The sequence below is a fragment of the Hyperoodon ampullatus genome (genome assembly GCF_949752795.1).
Source record: "Hyperoodon ampullatus genome assembly, chromosome: 3".
In the NCBI taxonomy this organism is placed as follows: domain Eukaryota; kingdom Metazoa; phylum Chordata; class Mammalia; order Artiodactyla; family Ziphiidae; genus Hyperoodon; species Hyperoodon ampullatus.
The window spans coordinates 115040203-115065327 of NC_136916.1; the positions used below are offsets into that span (position 1 = coordinate 115040203).

The window sequence follows — 25125 nt, forward strand, 5'->3', positions numbered from 1 at the left end:
GGACTAAAGAAAAGACACAGGAGCCAGCAAGCTCTGAGAGATGTCTGAGAGTTCAGTAAAAGCCCAACCATTGATGTGTGCTTTTCTCCACTTTGAGACAATATACTTGACTTAGATGCTTTCTAAGAATAAGGCTTTTGTTTCTACACAGTGCTTGATGGTTAAAACTCAGATTGCAAAGGCAAAATTTGTGAAACTTTTTCTTCCCCATAAACAGATACACGTGGGCACTTCTGGGCATCATCCCAGGCTCTCCTCGAGGTTGCCGGGAGTCCACGTGTGTGTGCTGAGCAGTACAGCCTCACCTCCCGAGTGCAATCAGAGGGCAACATGGCATTTTAATGAGCTCGATCAAAGTGTTATTGTATCGAAAGGCCAAAAAATGTAAGAAACGCTTTTTCCTAACTCTTTTATCTGCTGCCAAAACAGAGTGGAAAGATAAGTATTGGAGCTCCATCCTCACTTTCCAGACCGTGCTTCTTTTGCGCTTGGCTTCTTCACTCTTTCATGATGGTGGAAATATGTGGTTCAAGGGCAGGCTCACGTATTACTGATGCTCACCCATTGCTCAGGTTGCAGAAATGATTTTCTCACACAGCCTCTCATTGTTAACAGCAAAGCCACTGTAGCAGTTATAAAATGCCCGTATCTAATGGCTGGCAAGCACTGTGCTCAAATTCATGTTCTGCTCTTGTCCTAACAGAATTATGTCCTGACAATGAAAAATGCTGGGTTTGGAGGGAACGTTGAGTGTGTCAGAGACTGTACTTTATCACGGGTGGGTATTTTCTCCATAACCTAAGCCTGAAGTAGAAGAACATTGCAGATGCATAGTGCATAGGACATGGAGCACACACTTGCATTTAAATCACGTATATCTTACTTTTTTACTGATGTAATTGTGAAATATGTTCTTTTTGCATTCATAATTAGGGGGTGGAACAGATGGTGAAGGCTTAGTTTAAAATAATCTGTCATTAAAATAACCTAGCCTACTGGTAATTTTTCACTCTAACTGGAGTTAGGTCATAGGAAAAGAGTTTGGGGTGATTTCTTTTTTCCTCTTCTACATTGGAATGTAGTAGAAAAAACCCACTAATTTCAGAGTAGTCCTATACGTGAGAATTGTCTCTATAATGGCACGATAGTAAGATTTCACTCTGAAATTTGGCTACAGTGAAATATGCAGGAAAAAAAAAAGAAAGCAGAGATAAAACAACTTTGACGACTATAAATCCATTTAGCACAATGCATTAAACATTAGTATACCTTCAATCATGAAGCTATAGTTAGTTTCATACCCTGGAAAGAAATAGCCTCATTATTTGACAGATACTGTTAGAGGCACTCAGCTTTTGGGGTTAAGAAACTGTGCCTTACAGTTTATGTGTTACACTGATGTCAGGGGATATAAATTATAATTACAGGCATTATTATTCAGAGATGTTATAGCTCCTGACTTCTGTATCCAAGCTTATTGCTGCACACATACCTCGTAGACTTACTGGGTTGTGACAAAGAAAATCTCCCAACAGCCCTGTCGAGATGGCTAAGAACTGGTTTTAGTAATAAGAAAACTGTCTTGATGAATCAGACACTCGCATGCCTTGAAAATGTCTGTTTTACTGTTTCTTCTAAGATTTTTTTTCTCCATCTGCTTTGAGGGAAGCAGATAGATTTCAGCATGGCTTTATAATAAATCTTCTCAAGGAGGGACTAGCATTAACATTTGTGTAGATTCTTTTTCATCTTAATCCAACCTTAGTTAATAATCAGGAAATTCTACATACTGAGTAAGAAGATGTAATTAACCCTTTGACCCCAGAATCTTAATTGGCGCCTGTTGAAAACAGTGGGCAGTTAAAAAAAAAAAAATTAAAAGGTAGCCTGCAGTGATTGAAACAGCTCAGTATATAGCACTTTCTTGACTCAAAATTTTTAAAATTTCCACCAAACTTTCAGATTAATCGTATTGGGTTCCCAAGACTAACTAATTGAATGTTTCCTTCCTCCTCCCACCTTTTAAAATTAAGACACCCACATTAAACCAATATTGATGCTACTCTTAAAATTTTTCTAAGCAGCAAAATACAGCTAACTATAGACAGGGATGACCCTGAATCAGAAGGTAATGGCTATGCGAAGAGCGACCTTGCCAACCTGCTGGAGACCTGGTTTCATATTCATTCTTTATTTGAAATGTAATTATAACCAAGTTATTGATCTTCATCTCATACTATAGATATAATTGACTGAAATTATAAGCATAAAAGTAAAAAATAATGGTTAACTAACTTGTTTTGTTTATCTTTGCAATGACAAACAACTAATCTGACTAGTTGTTTCTTCCCCCCACCAAATTGGCTATTTTTAATTGAATTGACTGGATGTTTTGAGTCATGTAGACATAGCCTCATTTTAATCTCACCAGGAAATTGGAACATGTGTCAAAGCTTCTGTTTTTGCCAAACAAAACTGGCCAGTTCTTAGATTGCCGCTGCTTAATAGCATCAGATGTTTAGCCTCCAGATATTCCTTTTCCCTGCTATGGTGCCCAAACTTCCTCTAGTATTTTAGTAAATACATGAGACATGAACCTACTTTCAAAAAAAATCATAATCCCTTTCAGTGAGAAAGTAAAGGATGTGTTTCAGTGGCAAATGAATAGCACTGGGTATTTTGGAAGATTATGAAAGGATCCAGTCTAACTCTGATCTTCCAAATGTCAGGAGCTATCCCAGACTATGTTAGACATCTGTGGCATCAGAATCTGCAAATAATCTAATAGCTCCATAAACAGAACTCTTGGAGGAAATAATTGCCATTTCTCTTACTCACTTCTAGCATGTGTGATGTAAGGGAAAGAGCTTTGGGCTTGGAGGTAGAATTGGATTTACTAAGTCTTAGTTGAACAATTGTTAAGTGTTGGCTAAAGGTAAATAAGACCTTGACTCGCTGTTGAGAAATTCAGTCTCCTTGGGAGTTGAATAAGCCGACCAGGATGATACAATGTCATCAGTGCTTTAGTAATACTATGGGAGGTGGCGTATTTAATCCTGGCTCTGCCACTAGCTGGCTGTATGGTCTTACCCAGCTACTTAGCCTCTCTGTGCTGACATTTCCTCACTTGAAAAATGAGAGTTTAGACTCCAGGGGGTCATCTCTGTGCCATCTCCATTAATCCTTTCTTCTGCTCTCATTTAGCTTTCTGATTGTCACTTGTCTTCATAGAAGTTCTCTTGTGATCTCTCTCTGTGTGTCCCTCTAATCTGATAGTGGCATTTTAGGGTTTGAGAAGATGGCTTACACAGCTCTCTGTGATTATATACCAGACCATGGCTCTTAGGTTGAATGGAAAACCTAACCAGGCCCTTCTCTCCCTGGGGAAGGTCAAAAGAGGGAGTCTTAATCCTCATGAGTCATCCTTAGGAGATGTCTTGCTTAAGGTGAAGACATGTTGACATGAGATGCTTCCCAAACTTGGAAACTTCTCTCCTTTTGCACTTTTGGTTCCAAGTAAGCTTCCATTGCACCACATTGAAGCTTGAAAGTTTGGCTCTCACAAGGCTCCAGAGGGTTTGACAGTTTTGTCAAAGATAAGGAGTTCAGTTCTCTTAGACAGTGTTTTGTTCCCTGTCCTCTAGATGCTTCCAGGGAGATATTACAGAGCAAAGATAACCAGGTGACCTCTTGTGGAAGTGACTTATGAACTCTCTTGTCATCCCATTTCTCATTTGTCTCCTAATGGTAGGATTCTATCATTGGAACAAATCATGCAAAAACAAGGGATGATTTTTAAGAAGTTATAGGCTGCCTCTTCATACAAATATTTTAACTTCAGAAATGCTATCCAATTTATCTTGTCATTAATGTACTCGTATCAAGTAGAGAATCTTTATTTTTAGTGGAAGGCAAGACAGTACAGTGAATGAGTCTGACTGTCTCATTCACGAGTTTGAATCGTAACTTCAGCACTTGCTAGGGTCAGGCATATTGTCTAACTTGGCTAAGCCTCAATTTCCTTGTATGTAAAATGTGGATAATAATATAATTACCTCAAATGGTGCTTGGGAAAATTAAAAGAGACAATACATGCAAACTGCTTAATACATAATAAATGTAAGCTAATTAATAAAGGTAAGCTCTTATTGTTGTACTGTCTTGACCAAAACCTTGTCTATCGTGTAATTTGCTTTTATGTGGAGCAATACAATGTGACTTTTGAATTGTTTTCAGAAGCCACTAAATCAGAGGAGGTGGTTGGGTGCTACCCATAGTTTCTGACCAGTGGGGCTGCGAAAAAAGATCAGGAAACATGGAATCCAAATTTCATGCACACGCACACAAACACATATTCCCATAGCAATACATACATATATATAAATACATGTATTTAATATATACATATATATTAAATACATATATATATAACTCTGAAAAAGTTCAGTATTTTAAGAGGCTGAAATTATTCCTGAGATTTGAGGCAGTGTATTTTTCTACCTGAATTTTACATGCTTCTTCCACCTTTCTATATTTAAAAATTATGTCATTAGTTTAATGTTGCCACATACCTTGTTCCCAGTGAGGATTCCCTGTATTTCCAAATTCCTTTGTAAATACCACTGATCTTTAAAACTTCTTTTTCGGGGCAAGCAATACTTGTGCAACCTACCTGGTTAAAAATAAATAAATAAAGCAAAACACAAGACATGAGGATGATGGAACGTATAAAATGCACTTGGACTGCAAGAATTTGAAACAAATTTATTCTCAATTTGAGTGGTATCTTGCAGTTGGAGTCCATGATGATTTACACCATTCATCAAACTGAAAATGAAACCCTCCCTTTGAAAAGTGAACTAAGGTCTCAGGAGTTACAGGTGATGTGCAGCATCCTTCTTCCTCCTCCCCCACCCCCCTCTTCTTCTTTTCTTTCCATTTCAGGAGTTGTAGTAGAAACTAGATCTATCACAATAAAACTTTACTACAGAGTTTTACAAAACAAGGATTACAGTTTGTAAGGCTTCAGCCTGTAAACATTCACCCATAATATATTGACTTTCCCTATTTGTTCTAACACAATAGGCCCTGGGAGTGAGAAGAGCATAATCCTTTATTAATTAGCAAATTATTGATGTCCATAGGAGCTCAAGTGGTGATTTTACTTGCTCTTCATATAAGAACTCTTTTTTTTCTCTTATTCCATTACAATTTTCATTCCTGTTCAGCTATTTAATAATCATGCTGATTTAATCTCAGTAACTACTGAATCCAGAAAAATAAAGGGAACATCTCATAAAATCAACATGACCTGATTTTATACATAAATGTAATGCATCTTGATCAAAATGACAGAGACATAAGGAAGTCCCTGGAATAAGGGAGAGCTTGTGGTCTTAATTCAGACCTTTCATTTGTTCATGTATAATGCGGTAAAGATCTTAGGACTGCTGTTAAACATGAAGGAAAAAATGGTCTTAAATTTGGTTATGTGTTGCTTTGTATCAGATGCCTTATTAACTAAATCCCCACGATATATACTTATTAACCTATTTATATATTTATTTTTTCTGCAGTCCCTGGATGGCTTTGTATTTGCACTAAATCAAGAAGGAAAATTTTTGTACATTTCTGAAACAGTCTCCATCTACCTAGGCCTCTCGCAAGTAAGTAAAATAATTTGATTCTTGACAGCCATTGTGAAGGCTCCTTCAGCCTCATGCCTTTCCTTCTTCAGCAGATACTCTCTTTAGCGTGAATTATCCAATTTATTCTTTAATGGCTCTACCTGACTCTGATCACGAAGTCAATGAGAAAATTGTATGTCACTTCGGAATGTTCAGAATCAACCTGTGCTCAAAACTTTAGTCTCCCTCCGCACCCCCCAAGGATCATTATTAATTTATTGAGAACAAATGAAGTTTCTTCTCTTGGTTGTTTTGAACTTTGAAACCTCTGCGCCCGGTAGGAGAGGGACACACTAATAGTGCTTCCCTTGTGTCCTATTACTGGATGTTTATGGAGGACCCTGCATTGTCCTGGGAGCTGACACAATGACAGGGAGTCATTTGGAGTCAAGAAATGCTGAAAGAGACCATTAAAATGTGTTGCAGGGAGGGTTCCTGCAAGGACGTATTTTGCTGCCTTTGCAAATATTTCCTAATGCGGAAAGACAATTTCATAAAATAGGATAATCTTTCATTATTTGTGGTTTAATTACCCACATGTGTCTGTCAGAGGTGAAAAGAAAAGAAGATGGAGGCAGATGGGGCAAGGGAAAAAATCCTAGATGTCAGTTCTTGATATTCCCCTGGAACACAAAAATTTGACTTCCGTTGGATTCCCAGACACAGGCTGCAGCTACAGAATGCCAAAATACCCTGAAGAAAAGTTTGCAGTTCCACTAATTATCCAGATGTTTTCTCCATAAAAATGCTAAACATCTGGGTATCTGTGCCCACACAGGTGATTGGCTGAGCTTGACCCTTTTCATCTGGTGGTTTGGCATGAGAAAAACACAGCCTCGGTGGGAGGGAGTTTGTATGTATGTGATGATCTGCCAAGCTGGATAATCTACTTCTCATTCAGTTTCCCCTTTGAGCTAAAGACGGAGATAAGATTTGTCTCTCTCCTCTTAGGCAGGACTCACCCTAAACTCATGGCTTCTGAGAGTTGGCACTGCTCTAAAGAGGCAGCCAGCATGGCTGGAACATTTTGGCCGTTAGTGAGTTTGCTGGGTAATAGCTAAATCAAGAAAGACATTGGGAAATAATAGAGAGACATATCTGGCATTTGAGGAGGGTTGGGGGAGGAGGAGAAACACTGCCAAATTTAATTATTTGCTTTTGAGAATCCAAGCAGGGGGCCATTAACTCTTCCTTGAAGGACATGCAAGCTATTGGCTGTGGTGTATCTAGCAATTCTATTTTATGTAAACTTGAGCAAACCAAATGATAGAAGCTTGGGCTACCGTCAACTCGATATTAGTATTCTTGCGTCTTGTTGAAATCTCTGGTTTTCTAATGGCTTTTAATAGACTGTAAGCCTTGTCTTAATCTGTTTGGGACCTAGAATTGAGAATCTCCAGTGTTGAAATTGGTGCGCCACCATATTAATACTGTACAGAACTGAAAACTCCACTGTTTGTTGTTCTGCAATGCCCATATTCATCTGTTTTGTGTAGACTCTCCAACAAAGTTTAATAAGCCAGTGAAGAAGGATGACTAATTAGTTTAAGCAGGTAAATGCTAATTAGGGAACTCCCTAAAAGCATCCATTATATACTAGCTCAAAACACATTTTACAGCCCTGGTTAGTGGTGTAATCCAAATTCTGTCAAGGCAACTGCATTTTCTGTAATTGAGATGTGTACGTTTGCTTTGCATAACAGATGGCTCTGTAGGCTTAGAGTGATAGCTAGGAAAATAATAATTGCATTATTCTGGCCAAAAGAATATTAGCTCTTGGGTTTTGGCCATTTCAGTCAGTCCTCCTGCCAGCACAGCATATGCACATATATGGATTGGATTTTCAAGGAAATTGATGCATCTGGAATAGTGTGGCCATCTGAAATATCATCTGTTCAAGAAAAATTTGGCTTTAACCCTGTGCTTGTTTCTCCTTAAAAGCAATAGATTCCACTGCTTCTCTACTGTGGCGTCAAGTCAGTCTTTTCCTAAAATCTGGGGCAAATCATTGAGGTTTCTGTAGAATAAAGCAGCTGTGCAGACATGGTACAGTAGCTGGCAACTTTTGTGCAGTCCTTCCCCGCCTTTGCATGGGATGGGTTGTAAAGTGCATATCCGTAGTCAGCATCTTGACTCGCCCAGGGGCAGATGCTGGCCACAATGGGCTGTTGCCCTCTGTGGAGGTTGTGTCCAGTGTCGCCACAAATAGTCCAATGCGCAGGTAGAGGCCACGTGGTACGGGACAGAAGTCTTCATCTGAAGGCGTTATGCAACTGAAATGATGAAGGGTAAATCACTACAAAGTGATTTTTGTGTACACCAATGAGTGTATTTGGAGTTCAAAACAAATTTAGAAATAGTTCTGGGTTAACATGGAAATAATCTGATAGGGCATGGTGTGTTTTGAAATGCCTAAAGAATGAGGGGAAAAATCTATGCTAAAACTTTGGGAAAGGTTTTCCAACCCAATTAATGTTCTAAGTTCTAAAAGGGTAGTTGGGGGTCCTGAGACATAACTCTTCCAAAGTTTCTTCAGTGCCCTCTTTCAGTTATGGGGTACGGGCTGCTCACGGGTGACATACAGTGTAAATGTACTCAAAGTTATTCAATTAAGTACCTCCTTAATCTTTTACACACACACACACACACACACACATCCTTAATTAAATGCAAACCAAACACTGCTTTTATCCTACAACTTTGACTCAGTGGTTCTTCCATCAAATTCTAGACAGTGATAAGCAATCTATATAGTTATTGTCCCTTCTTTCCTTTTTAAACAGTGCCATTAAATCAAGAAAATGTGTAACTGTATCATCAAATATGTATCCAGTGAAATTGTTGAAGAATATTGCGAAAGTGTCATTTTGTTAGAGCATAGCCACGTCTGCATTTGTAACTCTCAAGATGTATCTTTCTCAGTTTTATTTTCTTTCAACATGTAAATAAATATGGTGGCTTTGAAACGGCTTATGTTCTCAAGAAAGAATTAGGATTCTTTTTTGGCTCATGAGAAACCTAAGTAGAGAAACTTCTACCCAGCTCAGTTGTGTAGCATGAATATAGAGACAGCCAGAGCAGGTTTTTACTGGGTGGAACTCCGGGTGTCTAGGATGTGTGCTTGCCACTTATTGTCTCTAAGATATTTTCCTATTGTCATGATGATGGGAATGAAGCGTTCTATGATGATACATCTTCAGAAGCCCTTTGACTTTGCCAGAGATAATCATTTAACAGCCAAGATATGGTTTTCAGGTTGTAGAAAAATGCACTGTTGACTTGCATCCCTGGGCAAATGACTCCTAGGTACTCACTATGAGGCCTTATCTTAAAGCAAGAAACCCAAATATCGTTGCTGAGTTTGGCTTGCATGGAGATTAAATGACTTCTTATATCTGGTGATGGTGTCCAGAGCTGCTAAAGACAACTCTGCTCTTTACTTAAAATGGAATAGGCAGAAGTAAAAATGAAGAAAGAAAACAGAGTGGTTTCCCTAATACTGAAAATGGGGCAATGATGGGTAGCCAGCTTTTATGAAACCTCTTCCAATGTGTTACGAGGCTCAATCATCAAAGAATCCAAAAGAGACTTTATATGGTAAATAAAAAGCATTTCTACTTCCATATAGGATTTAAATCTTATAGAAATATTTATTTGTTGGTTTATAGCCTCCTCTTTCCAAAAAGGAAATAGCTTACATAAACATATACAATAAAAAGTAATGGCAAAATAGAACTAGGGTCTCAGGGAAAAAAAGATAAAAGTAGGTAATCTGTTACCACATAGTAGGAGAACACAATAAAGGCTTATAAGAAGGGATATAAATGGTCTGATAAAGTGTCAAATTTACCTATGAGCTTCCTGGCAACCAAAGCAAAAAGTGAAACATAGCCAACTATAGCCAACCATCAAAAATAAGGAATGTATGGCTGAATCGCTTTGCTGTGTACCTGAAACTATCACAACATTGTTAATCAGCTATACTCCAATATAAAATAAAAAGGTAAAAAAAAATAACATTGCACAATGTACAGAATGCCTGGGCTTCTCTCAGTGATGGCCAGTGTTTTAACAACCAACTTCCCAGTATTCCAGTAACAGTCAATTATGTTCTAACAGTGTATACCCTGTTTTTAACAACTAGATACCCAGTAGTATATGGTAGTTGTAGTTTTTATATCACCTGACACCCAGTTTCTTACAGTAGACATTTTCTAAATCCAATACTTTATCCAACTGATGCTGAGCATTTTTAATGTTTACCACAGAATGTTCTGGACAGTGGGTTACTCAATGGTATGAGAAAACAGTAAATACACTTGTTCTTGGTAAACCGCCAAGCCCAGTGCTTCAAAGGGCAGCCATTGTCCCAACATGCTCATGTGATTCAGGGCTTGAGCCCAGCTTAGAGGGTGCATTGAAAGAAATAAATAAATAAAAATAAGGAAGTATCACTTCTTAAGAAAAGGAAAGTTCTTCTGGGACTGAAATATTAAAATAAATCTCAAATACAATTTCTGTGGAGGCTAATATATGGATTATGACATATCGATTTGCTTCCATTGGAGTCCACATTCAGAACAAGGCTATAATGACGCATGAACACACATATGGCCAATCGCATAAGCCGGCAGAAGATTCTTCTCCTCTCAGATGTTGGTATGCCAAAGATCATTTTGAGAATGATGTTCTGGCATCCAGGACTTACAATAGCATTGACTAGTTTGGTGGTTTATGTGCTTTTGAATCAGCTTTCCCTAATCCATAATCAAATCCTGCATTTTCTTTTAAATGCTGATGAGAAATTCAACATTTTATTTGCCAGAGGCAGAGGACACGGGTCTCAGTTAACCAGAGGATAAAAATGGACTCTTATCTTCTGAAAACATTTTATCTTGAAATTGGAGGGACAGTTGATGATTCTGATGCACATCTATGCCAGCAAACTGTTCTCAAGTTAACATAGAGTTCTGTTTAAAACATAATGGGTCCTAGAGCAGACTGGGAAATTAACAGACTTTTACATTGTGATACCATGAGGAAATACCCTAGAGCCAATTAAGCCCTCTCTTGAAATATACACTAATTACCCCCCCTCATGGCCTCCAGTGCCCAGCTCGCATATGAGTCACTTCTTTCTTCTCAAGAAGTCCCCATCCTGCTAGAAGATACTTCCTTGCCATTGTAAGCCAGCTGGAAGGTAGCTGTCTACCTTGTAGATATGCTATCTACGAGGTTACACATTGGCTTGGTTCAAGGCAGCTTGCTGAAAGGGGTAGGGTGGCTGCAGCTATAAGAGCTAATAGAGGTGAAGGCGAAAAGGGGTAGATGGTCATTTTAAATTTTGTCTTTTTTTTAAAGCCATGCAGATATATTTACCATAAACTCCTTTCCCCATCCTGTTGTTCATCTCCATATTTTAGGTTTCTCTGCATTTGTTATATAGAATGGCAAATAAAATTACAGCTACAGCACAAAAGTACAAGGTCAAATAAATGACAGAGCTCAGTCTATTTGTGAAGCTATTCTGAAAGGGAACCATGGTGCCAAATGTGGTTTATTTGAATAATAAAGAAGAATTAGATTCTCCTGATAACTTGGCTGAGGGCCAATAAATCACTAGAGGTTAAAGATGCTTTGCAACTGCCATGTCTTTCTTTTGCTTTTCCATAGTGCAAGCCTCAACTCTCCCATTCTATGTTTTTCAATGTAAATCAAGTTGAGGTTAGTATGTGGCTAATACTCTTCGCTTCCATGCTTGTAAAAGATATATATATAGAGATAGATGCAGTTATATAGATATATATATTTAGCAGGGTAAAAAAAAAGAAGACATTAGCTTACAAGTTATTACTCTTGTTTGGCGTCATCACATCCTAGATAGCTAGAGTATAAAGACAAAACAGGTTTTATTTCAACACAGCAGAGGGCTTATAATAATGGAGCCAAGTGTTAGCATTTTTTCAGTTGGTGTATGAAATTGATGCAACACTAGGATAACAGGGGTTCCCCCAATAAACGAATACACACAGCTCTCCAGATATTGCTTGGTGCCCCCCCCTTTTAAAGTCAGTCAAGTAGGCACACCTTAATTTTTTTAATTAAAGAAGAAAAATGTATCCTTTTCTGCAGCTTGTGTTTTGTCGTCATTGTTGGTTTTTAACCTCAGCAAGTCTGCATTTTTCTCCTGTGCTAATCGTAAAAAGTTCATCACTTCTTGTGTAACAAAGAAAAATGCCCTTTTGAATGTGGAAGCTCTGAAGGTTTAGAGACTATTGAGAAAAAATAAGTATCAAAATAATTCAGAAACAGGACAAGGCACAGTGGCACATTATCAATTTACAACATTTAAATTGATAAATGCTTGGTGGTGAAGGCCTACAAGGGCACTTTGAAAAGCAAATAGCGACCTGGTGAAGAAATTGATTTCCCCCCCCCGAAAATGACTGCATGATGCATCATTTGACTGCATGCTGTCCGAATGCTTGACAGAGATAATCTCAGCAATCCCACGGGTGACCTTATCGTTCTCACCAGGACAACTTTGTCTACGTTCTGACTTTGTGCATGTCAAGGTTCCTCCCGGCAGGATCCTTGGGGGGAAAAGTTCCTCTGTTCGATCCAGATATTGAACTGCTCGCTCTTTCCCCTATTCCTTCCACCCCACCCTCCCAAATAGGCAAACACGCCTCTTTATTTCATCCATAATTATGAACGAGCCAGGCTGAAGAACGCGGCAGCTCTGCACGCTGGATCTTTGTGGAAACCCTTATTACTATTTAGTTTACAGAGTTCTAGGTGATAACCTATATGAGCAGGGATCTTTTTATCAGAAAGAGTAGAAAAATTCCCTCCTGTTCTTCTATAGTATATTGCCGTCCTTAGCAAAATGGAAAAATCTAGCCGGTTTCTTTCTGCCTTGTTCTTGCAAGGGATTTTTTTTATTCCTCCCCTACAATCTTTATACAGTAAGCTTCTGAAACTGTTTGACTCCATACCACTTAGTTTCTAGTAATGTTGTTCCCTCACCATCCAGTAATTCTAGGTGTTTCTCTTGTACCTTTAAAATTATTTAATACCGACATAAGCCCCAGAGAGCACGTCACAGTGGGCTGTTGAGCTTTGAATTGTCGTGGCAGCCTCTGTGGCAGAAATCTGATGGAATCCACGAGGCTTCATCAGGACCACTGGTGTTTGGAAAATATGTTTCTGCCAGAGAGGAATAATTGACAATTTTTTTATGCTTAAAATATTTCCGTTGGTATATGTGGATGTGGATGTGTGCCTGTCTATTTATTTATCGGTAATCTTCCTGCCACACAGCTCATCCTTGATCATTACAATTCTCGATTAGCCATTTCTTGAAAGCGGCAAATACCCTGCCCGGGTTGGCACCCTGAAGCTACAGTCCCCACCAGCTCTGACACCCTCAGTTCACCATATTCAACCCCTTTTACCTCCTTCTTTCATCCACAACATTAATTCTGAGTGAACAAGACGTGCTTCCTTGCTTTTGACAAGATTTGCTGCAGTCTCATGCGACAAAAACCCAACACTCATTCCAGATTCAGAAAGTAGGATTTATAACAGCATTTTAATTTAATGTTGGATGTCGAACATATAAAGAGATCACAGTAGTACTAGAGCTGAAAATTGATGCCTTTTTTATTAGTGTCCTCTCAGAAGTGGGTGAGACGCTGTTTGTGCAATGGAGCACAGAGCAGCACAGTCAGATGAATGAGGATATGCTATCTGCAAGGAATCATATTTCAAGCCACTGTCGGCCTCTATTGATGTGCTCAGAGTTGAAAGGTTATGCTAGTAAATGCCACCCGAATTTCCAGCATTAGAAATCGGTAGAATAATCTGCTGGCTGTCACTTTATGCTCAGCCTAAATGCACTGCATGGGAATGTTTTACTTATTTTAACTCCAAATTAATTTCTTATTACTGCTGCATTGCTTTCTCTCTTCCATGCTTTCATCAGTTCCCAAATGGAACTGATTTTTAACAGGCCTTCAGAGTAAACCAAAATCTCCGAAAGAAAATGAAAGAAATTTGAGTCATCATACATGAGAATTCTATTCTTTTTATTTATTCCTTTGAACATGTTTTATCAGGCATTGAGGCTAAAACACAGAATGTCAGTATGCAAGAAGGGCTTTTCTAGTTAGACTGAATCACAGAATCACAAGACAACAAAAGGTAGGCTCACCTTTTTCAAATGTATAATTTGAAGACCTTTTACATTGCGTCTTAATTTCTGGAGGTAATATGATCAAGAGAAAAAAGAAAATGCAGTGTCTTCATTTTGTGGGATCAAGAAGTCTAAAGTCAGAAAAAAATACTTTTTGAGGCACTAGCTTGTTTTATTTATGTGGATAAAATGGTTTTTTCATATTCATTTTTAAAGTAGAGAACTACGCAAAAGTAAGATGGAGAAGAAAATTTAGTCATCCTTCTAAGTCTGTAATTGATTCATTTTAAAATAATGAAACGGTGTTTTTCTGAATTAACCCATGTATTATTCATGCAGGCATTGGCAATGTAATGTCCCCAGTTTTCTGGAAAACAATGTACATTTCTTTGCCTGACAAGCGGTATTTTCTATATGGTATTAACTTCATGGCTTATTTTATTATGCAAAGTTGGAAAGTAAAGATAATTTCTGTCTATAATGTGGTGCTTATATAGGCAATATATGCAAAATAATACCCCTACACCTAAGCCTTCCTCAGTTAGCCTGGCCCCTAGGAGAGTGATGAGTGAGGGCAAACTGCTCAAATGAAGAATAAGAAATAACTTGACCTCCTGGGAAGAAGGTCATAAAATCATTAAATTCATGTGAAATCCAAATTTCATTTCTACACACACACATTCAATCTGTATTGGGTTTTAGCTCTTACATAAGAAGACACGGTTTTCATGACAGGAGTGACATAGCAACAATTTCAGTGATAATTTCAGTTGGAATATAATAAGGAAATCGACTTTAGGTTTTTGCATAAGTTCTAGAACTAGGCTGATAACCTGAAAACTTATGCTGGTTTTAGACAACAAATGCCATGTGGCTTTTTATCCTTCTTATTCCATCTGCCCCCTTTGGATGACAGTCCAGAGATGCAATCTCTTTTTCCTAAATAGTCATTTTTAAAGAGACTGATAGCAGTTGTTCCAATGACTCAGAGCATCTTTTGATGCGTATTTGTGTAAATAGATGTCTATTCACACGCCTTTATACATATATAAATGTATAAAATGGATTTCTTTCTGATTTGGTTTTTGTGCCTTCTGCACTCTTATCTACAGATGTAAATAACTTCCCAAATGATTCACTAGAACAGCAAACCAGGTTTTCCTTTGGTGTCTCCTCCCCTTTTCAGCCTCCTACAACTGCACATTTACCACATTCAATAATAAGACAAAAACTTCCTCTGATGCTGTTAATTTCGAATGTGCTGGCAGATTAAATCTATTACTTTCAAGAACTATGCAAACTTTTTGAGAGCAAAAGAATGTATTCAGAAAGAAGTTATCCCTGGGAAAGAAAAAAGTGGTTTGAGATTGGATGTTTTTAGGGCAAGGCAGGACCCTTGGCAGAGATGACAAAGAATACCTATGAGTCAAGTGTGGCGTTTTGGTAGACCTCAGAAGTATGTCCGTAATAGCATTTGGGTATCATGTAAAGAGTCATAGACTGTGTTTAGCTCTTCTTCTAGGTTTTAGAGAAGCAAGTTTTGTATCAAGCAGCCCCCTCCCTTTTGGCCTCTCTCCCCAATAGGAGCCTTGCTTTAGAACCACAGGTAATCCCTTTAGGTAATGCTTTGCCAAGGAAACGATAGAAAATTGCCTCTTGATTGGGAAAGAGCTAAGGCTTTAAGAAGCAGACACATAAGGGATGGTTTCACAAGTTTTACTATCATTCTATAGCCTGTCTTGACTTTCAGGTATTTGTTCCTACCATACTTTATTAGATGCTTAAATCTGGTTAACCAAAGTCCTTAATTGTTAAACCAGATACTTTCAGGAGCTTAAAAAATTTTTTAAATTGCAGAAAATGTGCTTGGCTACATATAGCAGAGACCCCGAGGAGTGTTTCCAGAAAACAGGAATGGTAGAATTAGCTAGGATCTGGTTCTTTGCTATGAAAGGTACAGGCTTGCTTTGTTTTAAGAAATGTTGAGGCTAGCAAAATTGCAAAATGACTAAATAAAGATTATTTGTACTACAAAGTGTTCCTTTAAGTGGTGAATTCCTTTCTTGCTTTTAAGTATCTATGAATAGAATCATTATCTACTTGAGGAAATCAAAGTGGGGGGGGCAGTGAAGGAAGGGGTGAGAGGCACAAAAATTAAAGTGTTCAGAGGCATTCCATTTGAAGATCAATCAGAAACAACTGTGTGGAAAATGAGATTCCGTTGGCAGACAACTTTTTAAGAGCAAGCAAGGCTCACAGCTCCTAGTAAGCATGGGGATGTCCTAGCCTCAGTTCCCAAGCATAAGGGGTATGTTGTTTGCAACCTGGTCAGACTGTTCATTCTAGTTGTCCAGGGTCATGTTGAAGTGCTTGCAGTGGAGGGTAGGAGTGCTTGTGATGTCCTGTCTGCATATCTGTTGGAATTTACAAACGTCTGCACATCCCTCAGGACAGAAGATGAAAATTCAAGGAAAAGAAGAGGTAGACTGGGAACCAATTCCCTGAAACTATAAAAAGAAAAAGCATAATTTTTCCAGTTCATTCATTAGAATTGACATCACACGGTTTGCAAAGACCAAGAAGGGACCGTGCCATTTCACTCCATTCCAAGCCTTTTCGCTTGAGCAGACAAGTAAATCGTGCACTGACTGGGACTCATTCAGCTCTTTAGTAAAAACACAGGCCTGCAACCTTGGGTGTAACATACATCGAAATCAGAAGAGTTGAACGGAAGATACTTTTAAAATGTCACAACTTCTCCCTGACATTGGATGATATGTTTATCCATTCATTATCACTGAGAACACCTGGGGCGGTGCTCAGGAAATCAGATAGTGTCTTTTAAAGTAATTATGAAAGAAGCATAAGATTAGCAAGCTGAGGGGAAAATAGACAATCCTGAATCAGGATGTTACTAATTTTGATCTGTTTAGGGGCATCACAACAGTGTAATAAATTTGACTGCAACTGTCAGAGCTCTGAGGAGAGAGAATGCCAAGTACGACTCTTTGTACAAAGCAAATGTTTTCCTGGAGGTGAAATCCCAGCATTCGTTTTCTGTTTATAACGTTAAGACACTCCACTGATGGTGTTTTCTGTTGTTGGTTTCTGGCTTGGCCTGCCTTTTATCTATCAGACGTTCTGCCTTGGGAGAAGCAGGAGAAAGCCCTCTGGACAGGGGTCCTGGAGACCTGGCTCTGGTCACCTGGTTCTGGTTTTTTCTCTGCTTCTGATCAGGCGAGTGAGCTTCGAAAAGCCTGGATCTTAATTTTTCTTAAGTGTGAAGTGAAGGGGTGATTTCTCAGGCTCCTTCTTCTTTAAAAAATGTGCTCTCTGAAATTCATTCAACACTGGGCATTTTATCTTCAGCGCCAGGGTTGGGGTGGGGGAGGGGAACCTGGAAGAAGTAGGCTATTTTATTTTTAACCTTCAAAGGAATTTAGTTGAGCAGATGCTACCCTGCACTAGTCAGAGTAGAAAAGAAATGATATGGCTTTTAAAGGGCACATCTAGCATATCTACTGGGGTAAAGTAATTCTGGCAATGCTTCAAAGGATATAACTTTTGATGGTAAAGTAGGTAGGCTATGGAATGAAATCACATATGGCAGGCTGTCAAAGTCTCCTACACTTTCAGTACATTTATATAAGTGCAAATGGAGGCTGCTTAGACAGAGTCCCGAGCAATTTCCTGCTAAGAGTGCTTTCAGATTATCTGATATTATTTGACTAAATTATCTCCGTAGAAGCTGAGGACAACTTTTATGATCAAATATTTTGAAATTAGTTTTCCTCGTTGGCAGACTATCTGAAATATGAATTGCTCTCGTTTGAGCGCTTGAAACTGAAAGGCTTTGGTAATAGCAATTATATAAAAACAAGGATACTGAAGTGCTGTATATCGTGCTGAAGGGGATATGTTTATAGGTCAGTGATGTCAATAACTGTAGTTCTCCCAGATACCTAACCGTTACCCTTTCATTCTGGGCTGATGCAAAGGACAGACTGACTTTCTTTTCCACAAGAGTGTTTCATTTTTGAGGATAAATTCAGATTTTATTGACTCTGGACATTTAAACATAGTCGATTTATATTTATTACATTTCCCAAACATAGGGTGTCCAAGAGTATAAAAAGTGTGAACACACTGACAATGCGTAGAATCCTAAACAATTATGTGGTGATTGACTTGTGTGCTCCTGATGCTGTGTCTGTGAAGCGTTCATACCACTCTGGACCTTTTCTATTCACGTATATAGCCTTACAGTGAACGATAATTATAACTAACATTTATTAAGCCCTTACTGTGTGCCAAGTATTGTCCTAAGCACTTTACTACCATTAAAGTTTATAATCCTAACTATCGTTAGGTGCAATTACTATCCCCATTTTATAGATAAGAAAACTGAGGCTCAGAGAGATTAAATAGCTTGCCCGAAGTATTACAACTAGAAAGTGGCAGAACTAGCATTTAAACCTATCCCACTTTACTCCAAAGCACTCATTGTTAACCATTATTATTATTGCTAGCTGCCTCTGGGAAGTTGTAGGTAATTAACAAGTAGAATTTTTCAAAGTGTATGGGTTAAGAGAGGCTGAGACTTGGAGCAATTAACCATCCTGTTCAGAACCATAAAATAGTTAGTCTCACAATGCAAATGTCTATAAATGAAGTTCTGAAAACATCAGTAAAGTTACATATATATATTCAAAAACTCTGATATTCAACATTAGAAATATTCCAAAATTCAGTAGCAGGGCCCAGTAATAAATAAGGGTCTAAACCCAGAGTACCTAGGATATTCCCCACACATTTAATATATATTCATGCATGCCAGCATTCAGCCAATACTGAGTGACCCACATGTGTCCAAAATATAATAAAAAAACTGAGGCTATTAATAACTAAGGCATAGTTCCTGCCCACAAGGACCCAGTGTCTTCAAAGTGTCATAGACATGGTAACCAAGCTACAGTGTCCTATACATTGTAGGCCTCAAATATTTTAATAAATAATGAATGTCACATGTTCCAATAAAGATATGCGCTATATAAACCACAGGAATAGAGAGTGTGGATGACTAACTCTGCCTAGAGAAGTTTGCAAAGGGTTTACCAAAGAAATGGCGTTTAGGTCAGGTGTTCATGGGCATTTTCCACCTGGAAAAGGGGAAGGTGATATTCCAGGCAAAGGGAGGCATATCTGCAAAGTCATTTCTTAAGGCAAGAGATGAGTCTGGGAAGTTAGGACTGGACCATATTGTAAAGGATGTTAGAGGAAGCTAAAAAAAATTGACTTTCTCTTCCAGACTCTGGGAAACCATCAGATGTTTTAAAGGGAAAAGTGAAATAATAAATCTGTGCTTCAGGAAAAAAAAAAGTATTCTGGAAAAAAAAAATTTAGAAGATAGATATCAGTCTTCCAATTAAAAGACAGATAAATAGCCCAGGAAAGAGACTTTTAAAAAAGAATTACAATAGGGCACATCAGTGGAAATAAAGAGAAGGGGATGGATTTGAGAGGCCTCTTTCGGGTGAGATCAGTGCCTTGGTGACTGATTAAATGTAGTGGAAAGCAGGGAGGAAATGCATTTTTACAACTTAGTTCCAATTTAGATGTGAGACATTAGAGAAGCTTGTGGGACATGGGTTGAATAAACAGGCTCCAGAGCTCAAGAGAGAGGTTGGGTTCAGAGTTACAGGTTGGGGAAGTGGTTAGCATATAGATTGTACCGGGACCCAAAGGAGGTGGATGAGATTACCAAGGAGGAGAGAGTGGGGGCAGCTGAGAAGATCCCAATTTACTGACAGGCCAAGGGTGAGATGGAAGCATGTAAGATGAAGCACAAATGATCAGAAGGCAACCTGGAGTGTCTCCTCCTCAAGAAGAAGCATGGACGTTGCCATTAGGAAAGTCAAAGAAAGATCTTTCAAAAAGGATGTGATCAAGTGTCCTAAAGTTATAATATCATGGGGATAGAAAACAGCCATTGTGTCCATCAGTTAGAAGATGACCAGTGACTTGAGTATCATCAGGGGCACCATGAAGGCTGAAGGCAAAATTCAGGGGCTGTTGAGCGAGTGGTACCAATGAGTGCAGTGACTGTCAGCTTCTCTGCCAGGCAGTTCAAGGGTAAAGAAGATGGGGAAGGTGAAAGTAGTTCGAAGGAGAGCTGGGCTTGATGGGTCTCGTTTTTAAGCTTAGATGGTGTTAACATTAGGTCAAGAAGTTGCATGGAGAGAAAGATACATTAAAGATTTGAGAAAGGGAAAATCTCTGGACCCAGGTCTCAAAAGGATATGCTTTGTGTGAAGGGCATGAACTTGGGAAATAAATAGGAATAGCTCTCTCTCTTCTGCTGGAGAGAAGTTGGGGAATGGACTTGGAAGATGGAAGTGGAGAAGGAGAGAAATAAGTTTTGAAGGAATTCATTGTGTCTCTCACCTGGTAAAGGTGAGGCCTGAAGATGTCTGTGTAGTTACTTTTGCTAGGATTGATCAGCCTTGGTTCATCCACATAGGGGTGCAACCGACAGAGATATGATGTAGCAGTGATGCCAGACATAAGGCAAGGTCAAAGCTGGAAACACCAGTCACAGACCAAGGCCAGGGTAACCCCCTTTTCTGCCAAATCTGATGGAGGTCCCACCCATGAGACAAAAATTGTAGGACATTCTAGGGGGAATCGTGGATTCAATTGTGGGCCAAGGCCTAGTGCAATTAGCTAGTACCATTTGATGAAACTTGGTAGCAGTCAGAATGAGGTCTGCTGCGTTTGATCTTTCCCCTGTTGATAGATGATCAAGTCTACTACAAAGACTGCCAGATCTAAGACTCGGGAATTGTATTCATTGATCCCCCTATTGACGTCTGATAATTTACATAGAAAGGGAAAAAAGTGGGGAAAATATTTTCTGTAACAATTTTAGCTTTGAAATCCCATCTTTGCTTCCCTTTCTGCTCCCCTTACATCACATACAAGCAGCCCATATGATGGGTGATGTTGCAGGTCTCTCCTTGCATTTGTAGGTTTTCCAATTGTCCTATACATTCCCTCTGAATACTGAGGCTCCCACATTCCTTTTCTGCTCATCTGTCTCTCCGTACAATTAGTACCTAATTGGTAAAAGGAATATTCTTGTGGAGGTACAGTGCCTGAGTCCATCAGTAAGCTCTTGGTAAGGGAAGTGATTTGTTTGTTTTGCTGTTTGGAGTTTATTTTATGGTGAAAGTTCAAAAAAGCCTTTGGGCTTTTCAAATTCATTTCTAATTGTTCATGTTAATTGTCTCTGACTATAAAACAGAAAACTCTTTAATAGTTGTGACTAGACATATCTGCCATAGATGATTTAGTTCATGTCAAAGTAGGTGATAGAGATTATATAAATTCCAGATCTTGAGAATGTGTCTCAATACTGCTTTTTGTTTCTTGAGAAAAGAGAATAGAAAGAAGGAAATAAGGAGAGGGAGGAAGAGAGAGAGAAAGCTAAGAGAGAATAAAGATATGATTTTTAGCCCTCTTCTCCCCCCGCCCCCAGAGCCCACCTCAAACCCTTGGGTTGCCGAATACAAACCTGTGGCAAGCTGGAGCTTTACAAATATTTAAATGGAATGTGTAAAGTAAGGCATGATATATGCCCACTTGCAAAGTGGGCCCATTAAATGAAACAAATGCCACCGAGTCTCTGTTTCCAGCTGAGGTTATAATGTGAGGGATGGTCGTGAGCGCCAGATTCCCTTTGTATTCGCTGTCATAAACCACACAGTTTATAGTGCCATATGAATTTGTAGAGCTGATTGTTTTATTATATTTGAGTGTAAATTTTTCATCCCTTTCCGTTCCGCCACCGTTCTCAGAGAATACAGGTTTTATGCTGATACGATGTTTCCTAGCTCTGGGCATGGCCTGGCCCTACTACTGACTGTAATTTACTTTTTGGTATCTGTCGCCTTGAGCTTGCCTTCTGACTAGCTTGTTGAATGATGTGCTAATCCATTATATTTTTCAGACAAGTGTATCGACCAGTATAAACAGACTGGAGGGCACAAACCTAAATGAAAACTATACTTCCCTGAATCATTTAAAAAGCTCCAGCTTGGTGGCAGTGCACAATAACTGGGCTCTATACATAAGTAAAGGAGAGGGAGATCTCAATAAATAAAACAAAAAAATTGAAACATCCCTGCCTGTAGGGGCTTAGTCCAGGTTTCAAATATTCACCTTTATTCACCTCTATTTTTTTTTTAACACAATGATCAGAAGGGGCTACTTTAAAATGCCCTCTTCTAATACAAATCTGGAATAAAACGCAGCATTTAGCATCTCCTGTCATTGGTGAGGCTTTCTTACCTGTGCTCCCATCCGGGGGTGTCTTTCACTTGAAGCTACCCATGTACATGATTGTAACATGTTTATACACATAAAGAGCAGAAAGCAGGCCCTCAGAGGTATTTCAGCTGAAAAGTCAAGCCTTACATCAGCCCCTTTTGAATCTTTCCCATTGTCAGAAATGTGGGAATGGACCGCCCAATGGGTTGGGTGAAAATACATTTCAAATTAATCTTCCTTTTAAAAAAGACCGTAAGGCAAACCCAAGCTCTTCGATTTGTAAGACCAAAGGCATGAGGTAAAGATTTACCTGTCACAACATCAGTAAAGATACAGTAGCTGCTGAAACTTTTGGTCTGTACATTCAAATGTAGCCTGACAACCAGTAACATAGTAGAAATGGTGTTCTTCAACTCAAATTACAGCACAACCAACGGGAAGCAATTCCCTGATGATGAACAGGGGCTCAGTTTGTTTCCTCACCTCTCTGATGCCTGTTACTTTTACAAATAGTTATACTGGGGAATTACTTAGGTCTTTTAAGATGACCAATGTAAGAAATATAAACCCATTCTTCCCAAATCTTTTGCTCAGCTTCTTGAGGTTTGCAAGGCATACTGTGTGTTTTTCACACTTGTTTTATCCTTAGGGCCAGATACAGACCATCACAGACCTTTTGGTCTTCAGAGAGATAGGGAGGTTTCAGAGCACATTCCCGCACCTCTCGCTGGATGGTCACAGTCATCTTGGAAGGCGGCGTATAAGGAGTTTATGCCCATTTGACAGATGCAGAAACTAAAATTACGAGTCATGAATGGCCAAGGTCACAGAGCCAGCAAGTGGTAAACCAGGACTCTCCCTCTTGGCTCCATCTCTCCCAACCACTTCCTTCCTAAGAGGTCCTCAGCCAGTGCTGAGACCTTCATCTCCTGCTAGGAAGGGGACAGGTGAAACAAAATGACATATCCTCTCTGTCCTCTGTCCTGACTGCCACAGCCAATGCCACCTTTCTACCAACAACACAGTCCCCAAGCAGCTTCACTCCTTTTCAGGATAGAGGAAGTTAAAACATTGTTGAACAAGAAAGCTTGTGGAGACCCTGAGCCATAGTCCTTATGACAGCTTAAAATGCCTGACCTGCACATGCATGGACCTGTGTAAGGAGAGTCGGTGAATAAATCCTTCCCCCGATTCCAATGACAAATAGAAGGATGCCTTGTGGCCACACGCAACCCTTCTTTGATCTCAGGTGCAGTATCTCTTAGCACTGTGCCAATTTTAAACATACCACATGAAGTCTGACATGTATTTCTGGGCCTAAGACAGGCTGTTGGGTCAGTATCTTCCTTCTAGTTCTTCCTAGAGGAAATTACTGCTCACTGATCTCTTTGTTGTTTTGAGAGTTCTAAACTCACATTTCCTTTGTCTCCTTGCTTCACAAGTCAGATGAATACCGACACCCGTCCTCTGCTCGCTCAGGGGTTTGGCCAATGGGTCAGGTGATCTATCCTACATTTTTAAATAGAGCCATCAAAGACCTGGCTAGTAATGGGCATCAAATAAGGATTCGTTATCTGACTGAGTGAATGTATGTCCTCCACCTTCCAATAGAGTATTTTGCTCATGTGAATAATCCTGAAATCAGGGACTTTCTAATGGGTCAGTGAATTCTGAACTTTGTTTCAGTCTTCCACTTTAACGGACCATGAGAAGGCATGACTAGGACCAGCCGTCAGGGAGGCTCGGTTTACTTGCCCAACTTACACATTATCTGATGAAACCAGAGAGCAGAACAGAGTTATCTTTTCTGGCAGAACAGCACATTACAATAATGAAGGGGGTTCAAACATTATCAGTGTCTACATAGCAGGAAGTGGGAATGAACTTCCACTTAGGGAGAATAGACTGTTTGCCAGGCCCAACATCAGCAGTATTAGGAGCAACAAGACAGCAAGTTATAGCTCTTGGAGCAAATGGTGGGTACCAGAAACTACCCTAAACTCTTCATACACGATTTCTCAGTTAACACTGACAAAAACCCTATGAGGTAGATTCTGCCAACACAGTTTTATGACGTGGAGTTCGCCATTGTCTCCATTTTATCCAGAGTTTCTAGTACCAGCTAGAAAGAGAGCTCTAAGCTCTTTGATGGAGAAGTGAAGGTGCTTGGGCAGGTTTTAGGGGGAAAATGAATTCCAGGGTGTGTCTCAGATGTAAGTCCTCTTATTCACATATCTCAGTAATTCAGACCCCATACCAAAATGAATAAACAAATACAGAAGTAAATCTCTTCTGGGCTTAAATAATAAACCTTTTCAATCAGAGAAGCATCATAGTTTATTGGATGATTTGGGCTGGGCAGTTGAATGATCTACAGGATCTCAGTATGTGACTTGACAGATTTCATCTCTCAGTTCCTCGGTATTTTCACCGGTAAAACAAGAATAATTATCCAGGTTCTCTGTATATTATAATGAGAGATGATAAAGACTGATGAAATATGGATGCATAGAATGAAGGATTCAGAATAAATGTACTCCTGAGTTCATAGATATGCTATTACTAATAATGGAATTGTCCTACTCAGAAATAATTTCCCTATTCAGTTGTGCATTTAATTATGAGTCATCTTTTTTTCCCCTCATTCAACCAAACAGGTATTAGGCATCTACGCAGTAATATTGTGGGGAATGAAAAAATGAGGAAGTTAGCCTCAGTTTAGAAACAACAAAAATAAACAATGTAATGAAATATTTTCCTTGAAAATTTTTGAAAGCTGCCGGAGTTGGAAGTAAAGCTCTTGTTTTGTCTGCATGAAGCCAAACATCGAAAATGGAAAGGTTCAAGCAGTAATACAGATGTTTCAAAACATCTGGATGTTTGCTATCCTGTAGATTTACCATGTGGATCTCC

General features: G+C 39.1%; 1 protein-coding gene across 12 annotated transcripts in view; it reads left to right on the plus strand.

Annotated features, from left to right (window-relative positions):
• NPAS3 (neuronal PAS domain protein 3) overlaps positions 1 to 25125 on the plus strand; it is a gene marked incomplete at both ends in the record, with an annotated part of 860982 nt that overhangs the window by 616164 nt on the left and 219693 nt on the right. For all 12 annotated transcript variants that reach the window (XM_079700352.1, XM_079700356.1, XM_079700357.1 and 9 more), the window contains one exon: positions 5577 to 5666. In XM_079700352.1, coding sequence (XP_079556478.1) covers positions 5577 to 5666 — 90 coding nt within the window. The remainder of the gene's footprint in view (positions 1 to 5576; positions 5667 to 25125) is intronic.